General features: G+C 36.8%; 1 protein-coding gene across 4 annotated transcripts in view; it reads right to left on the reverse strand.

The window, feature by feature from the left end:
* Positions 1 to 6033, reverse strand: part of TRIP12 (thyroid hormone receptor interactor 12) — a 59711-nt gene that overhangs the window by 12600 nt on the left and 41078 nt on the right. For all 4 annotated transcript variants that reach the window (XM_010138030.1, XM_010138033.1, XM_010138032.1 and 1 more), the window contains 7 exons: positions 4918 to 5045; positions 4483 to 4634; positions 4034 to 4176; positions 2562 to 2718; positions 1231 to 1329; positions 582 to 696; positions 143 to 297 (listed from right to left, as the gene is read on the reverse strand). In XM_010138030.1, coding sequence (XP_010136332.1) covers positions 143 to 297; positions 582 to 696; positions 1231 to 1329; positions 2562 to 2718; positions 4034 to 4176; positions 4483 to 4634; positions 4918 to 5045 — 949 coding nt within the window. The remainder of the gene's footprint in view (positions 1 to 142; positions 298 to 581; positions 697 to 1230; positions 1330 to 2561; positions 2719 to 4033; positions 4177 to 4482; positions 4635 to 4917; positions 5046 to 6033) is intronic.

A 6033-nucleotide genomic window follows, 5' to 3' on the forward strand; every position in this document is an offset into this window, starting at 1 on the left:
TCATCTGCTTCCCTCTCCCCCCACAAACCACTAAAGTTGAAAATAACTTCATGCAACAATTAACGCTATTCTTCCCCTAAGACAGTCAGAACTTGAACTTTCATTCAACCCTTCAGAATCACATTTTCCATTTTATTCTCACCAGTCTGAAATCCATGATTGCCTTGGCCATTAGTTTTCCCAGAAAGCGGAACTTCATTTTAACTTTTGCAATGTGAGCTGGTTTGGCTGTTCTACCAAAAGGAAGTGCAAAAAGGCCTTGAAGGTTATGGATATACTTCGTACCTTCCTGGCTTCCTGTTGAGGAAAAAGATTTTAAAGAGTGTTCAATACATACACTGGTAGTTTCACATCAGACAGGTTTGAAAACAGCTATCAGATAACATAAGCCAAAGCTTCTTATAAAATTGGGGAAAAAAAAAAAGAACCACAAAGATAATCATACACTATCATGAGCCATAATACCTGACCACATTCTGAAGTGTTCTTTTAATCAAAGCCATTCACATAATTAAAGTCAATTAATTTAGAATCGAATCATAGTAGATCAACATTGAGAGTTTAGGTAGTAAAACATTTACCTTTTGGATTGGCTAAAGTCACTTCTTCTCCTCTCCAAAGGCCTAAGTCTGCTCTCTGTAGTTCCTGAGATACAAGTGCATAGAACTCTAATGTGGGGCCTAGGCCTGTGCCAACCTTCGTGGGAAGGAGGGAGGGTGCAGGGGAGAGGAAGAGGAATAAGATAAATAAGTGAGTCCATTAGGTCAGTTTGAATATCAAAAACTTTAGACTGAGAAATATAGCACACGTTGGCTATAAAGGAAGACTGCATTACAAAAAGCATCTAGAAAACCTAAGCACCAGATTTACAGTATGACTGAGACAGCTTGGAAAGACCACACATCAGAGGGAACAATAGCGGAATAAAAGTATTAACCACCTAACGATCACATTAGAGAGGAAATGCACAAAGCTATTTGCTTACGAGTCAGAAAATATTGTGCTCTGCTGAGATAAGACTGGTTATAGAATTTAGTAGATCAGTAAAGTTTCTCCTAACAACAAAAAATCGTTACTGAGTAGATTAGGAACGATTAATAGACACAATTTTGTGGCACCAACAGTGGGAAAGACCAAGAGTCTGACCATGTTATGCTACAGAAGTTGCGGCGTTCTTGTATTACTCTTCGGTTAAAAGGGGTTAAATTAGACTGCATTGATATTACTTACTTCATTCTCATACTGGATTTCCAACATGGCTCTTGAACTGCCTAGATCCTGCATCACAGATTCTGCCTGTTTCAACAGCTCATCTCTGTTCACAGTGCGCTACACATTAGAGAAGTTTTAAGTAGTGAAATTATGAAATTATGTCTGTAAGTCCCAGCTCCCAAGGCAGTTACAACAGGAAAAAAAATTAGTTATGCAAGTTTTTCCACCCCATGCTAACAGTTCCACAGTTCAACAACTTGTAAGCTTATACTTTGATAAAAGAATTCTTGCTTCTAAATAAAAACTGAGTAGAATTATTCAGGTGTTCAACATAAAATGAAAAACCAATGCCTTACATTTGTATCAAGTATAACAAACGAATACTACTCTTGCCAAGAACTTGGCAGAAGGATCATAACATAGCAAAGCAGTGTTGTCATGTGATGTTACATACCTCAAACTAATATGTGAAGAAGAAAACACAATAAAGATGCCAAAATCCAGCAACCTAAGAGAATACTCTTACACCCTGACCTTGCAGATTCGCTAGCAGGGAAAATGGCAGGTTTCAAATAAAAAAAACCAAATCAAACAAAAAAACTCCCCAACAAAACACAAAAAAACCCCAAACCCAAAAAACAAAAAAACACCACACAAGAAACCCGTAACAGCAAAACAGCATTGGGATTCCTACATGTTGGAAGCTATTGTTCTAGCTGAACTAGATTCTCATGTCTCATCTTTTTTCCTCAGAGGTATTCAAGACCATATAGCAGATCTACACTGTACAAAAGATCTGAGTTTAAGATAACATCTCTCCAGACTCCGGTCGGACCCCCAAGACTCCCTCAGTTTAAAACATTCACAGCTTAGTTTTACTATATTGTGACAGGACAATTTAATAGTCTCCCCAGAACACAAGGACAATGTTTTTGTTTATTCAGGTAACAATTAAGGGTCTAAATCCTAGTACTTGAATTCCTCTGAAATTCTACATAGAACAAAAGAGAGTTCTGCGAGCTAATATTTAGAAATATCACTAATGTACCTAAAACCTAAAAGTTCATTCCTGGGGTATAGCTTCAGAAACTACATAGAGACTCCAAAATTAAGCAGGATGTGAGGAAGTAGCGTAGCATACTCTAGCCCCTTCTGCCACCTAATGGCAGACACCTAGAAAGACATTATCCTTTCTACTCAAGAGCTTTTAAATGAATAAAAACAAACCTCTTCATCAGTATACTACCAAAGCTTGAAGTTTTACAAGTTCTACTCACAAATATATTTTTAAAGATTATTTTAAAATATAAACAGATAACTCATTCCATTTTTAAACAAGATATACCTACTTTTTTTCTGTCCAGTCGTGGTGCCACTCTGCTATCCTGAGAATCTGATTGATTGATTTCTGGATTAGTATCCAGTAGTCTTTGCATGGCTCGATCACGATCAAAAGCAGTTACATAAAACAGCATTTGACGGGTATCAAATGGAAAGAAAAATGGGCTGTAAAGAGGATTGGATTAGTCAGCTGAGTTTCAACTAGCATCTGGCTATAGTTTAGTTTAAAATACAACAGAAATGTAGTATGTCTGACATTAGTGCTTTAATCAACACTGTGGTGAAAACAGCCTCCAAACAAAGCCTTCCAGAACACACTTCAGTTTTAGTTACAATGCTTCCGAGCAAGAGACCAGAGATGGAATTTAATATAAAGAAGGAACCACAAGAAAAGTCTCAAGGGACTTCTAACCCTTCCAGAAAAACAACTCAAAATACTTGAATGCCTTGACTATGCAAAGTTGGTATCAGAAAATAAACACTCTTTACTTGTTCATACCTGTTTTACAATTAATAAATCTAACTTAGATCAAAGATTTTAAGAAAGTGGCTCAAGTTCCCATATTTAGGAGGAAAAACAAAAAAGAAAGCCTGCCTACACCAGCACAAATCTACTTTGCACCATTTTCAAAAACACACTTCAAAATCATCTGTGAAAGACGACCAGATAAACTTAATTTATCAGTTCTACTATTCTCAAAGGCCTCTATATGTTAACAGTGCAGTCCTCCAGTGACATTTAAGTGAAAAGGCAGTTTGATGGAACAAATACTGCTACAGATGTTTGTACAAGAATATATGTTCATACTCCTAATTTCTTATCTGGAATGTTTATGAAGAAATTTAGAGATCTTATTTTAAAAATGAAAAACCAAATAGTTTCTCTGAAGTACGTATTTTCAATCGTCACCAATGTTGCTTCAATTAACATGCTTGAAAAAATATCCAATTGATATTCCTGGATATCAATTCCTTCTGATTCCATGTCACAGAAGGAATGACTTGCCATTCCTTCAAGTGCAAGAGTTTTACAGCTTATACTCTGTATCAAGATACTACAAAGTACTATAAATACAGCTTTATAAAAATTACTTATAATATGTTATCAGTAATGATAAAGATATTTTCCTTTGTACTGTACTGAATATAAGTGTAGTGGCATGATAAAAATGCCCTTAAGGAGTTTAACAGGAAGAAAAAACTCCTGAACAATCAGTACTAATATTTCAATGAGAAAACTTCAAATTGCTCAGAAACTCCTGTAAGAAGGGTCCAAACTTTGCACCCGGTCTACCTCTCCATATTTGGTTTAAACTATGCAACGGAGGTATAAACATTCATCCAAATGTCACTATGTAAGCTAGCAAGAGTTCTGTGACTGTATTTTACTGTCCCCAACCTTCTATGCCTTCGAAATACATGATGCACCTGGGCTGCCTAGCCAAGAAATTAGAAATACTATACAGTAAGTCATTCATACCACGTTTTTCCAAGTTCTGTCAGCCAAGTTGGTATGTTTCCTGTCATAATTACCAAAGGATCCTGAAGCTGCCTGTTTGCTTTTGCTGTCAGTTTACTGTTGATAAACTCCGAGGTTGGAATTATCTCCTTGCAGATTGCATTCTGTGTTAAATAAAAACAAGATACTTCTAGTTAAAGAAATACTAAGCCTTTAAGAGGTTTTTAAAATGCTTTCAATTTGCTTATCATCTCACTTTGGTCATACAGAATTTAAGCCATGAAAGACTGAGTACATTTTTTGCTGTTCATTTTCTTTTCAGGAATAATGTTGCTCTTCGAACTTAAGAGGAAGATGAGCACATTTGCATTATTCTGTCTTGATGAGAGACAGATACATAAGGAAGGCTATTTTAAGGACGGATTTGTCTGCATCAAGTATGGAAGTGAACTAAAATGTGCACTACTCACATCGTACAAGTAATACCAGTATCGACTGATAGCATGTAAAACTCTCAAAAGAAGAATAACATCTAATGAGGGATCTTCAAATGTTATGTTTTCAGGTGGAGTAGATAAGAGGTAAACTTCCAGAGGATTTAATACTGAAGGGCATACACCATCTAGCAGGAAAAAAGATTATGTTATCAGAATAAATCAATTAGAAGTCTTCTCAAGATTTAATTATTAAAAGCGTAGGTAGTATTAGTCATTGCATTCAACTTCACTACAACAGTTAGATAATTAAGTATCTTTACTTTTCGTTTTAATACACGTTAATATATGCTTACTTTTCTCATGCTATGCTTGCTTTAAAAGAAATGCTATGGTGTATCTGAATAGTCTTCCTTCCCATCTTTTTAGAAATTTCACAAATCTAATGCATTAGCAAGGCAATATACTCACCATGCCACAGTTCATCATGCTTTTTAGAATTTCTAGGGGAGGTTTTCGTGGGAGCAGTTTGTGCTCTTCCTCTTTTACCACCAACACAATCCTTATTACCATCCTCATCCTCTCGCACAGGTTTGTACCTAACAAGTAATTAGAAGTTAAAAACACATTTGTGAAATACTAACTTCATGAAAACAAAGCAGTTTTAAAAGCATTTATTGTTTGATTACCAAAATTTTACTCGAATAACAGTTAAAGATAAAACCAATGCAGTTGGATACAACACAGCCTTTGAATGTAGGCTCTCAAGATAAAAAAAAAAAGCGTCACTCAGGCTCCATGAACTAGGAGAAGCAGAAGGTATAGACCAAAAAACCCACAAAGTGGCTGGTTGGGGTTTTTTTGCTTTTGAATAACACATTTAAATATTAGAAAAAGACACTGCTCACTTAAAATGGCACTGGATCACTTTGGCAGAGTCACAGGTTAACACTGGTACTCGAAGTATGGCCAGAGAATACACATAAATGCACAGCTATCAAATATGAAAATCAGTATGAAGTTGACAATTACTTGAAGACTGCAGCAGACACATTCTCTATTGCTTGTGGTTAGTTGCCTAACAGAAAGAGTTATTTCCCTTATGAGCTTGAAAGAATGTCAGTAGCTAACAATTAACTCTTACTGATTTAAGTACCTCAAGTCTATCAGGTAATTCAAAGTTTCACAGTTTTGCAGAGAAAAAACCCAGCCACCTATATTCCAATTTTCTTTATGTACGACAGCCATTCCAAAAGTGATGCCTCCTGTTCTATTATGCTGGCCCTCGATGTCAGAGGCAGATGTTGGTGGTTTGGCAGTAGAGCTTGAATCTGCCTGCCAACATTCAGGTAAGTTTTGTTGCTGTGCGACAGACGGCAGCAGAGGGGCAGCCTGACAGAACGGTGTCTGCCATGGAAGCGCGTATGAAACAAAGCTGTGTAACCAAATTCCTCCATGTGGAAAAAACTGCAGCCATGGACGTTCATTGATGCTTGCTGAACGTTTATGGAGACCAAACAGTGGGTGTCAGCACAGCAAGGCAGGGGTGGCACGTTTCAACAGGAGAGGCAGTGGCGGTGGGGGCCC

This window comes from Buceros rhinoceros, unplaced genomic scaffold (genome assembly GCF_000710305.1).
Source record: "Buceros rhinoceros silvestris isolate BGI_N320 unplaced genomic scaffold, ASM71030v1 scaffold1486, whole genome shotgun sequence".
NCBI classification, from domain to species: Eukaryota; Metazoa; Chordata; class Aves; order Bucerotiformes; family Bucerotidae; genus Buceros; species Buceros rhinoceros.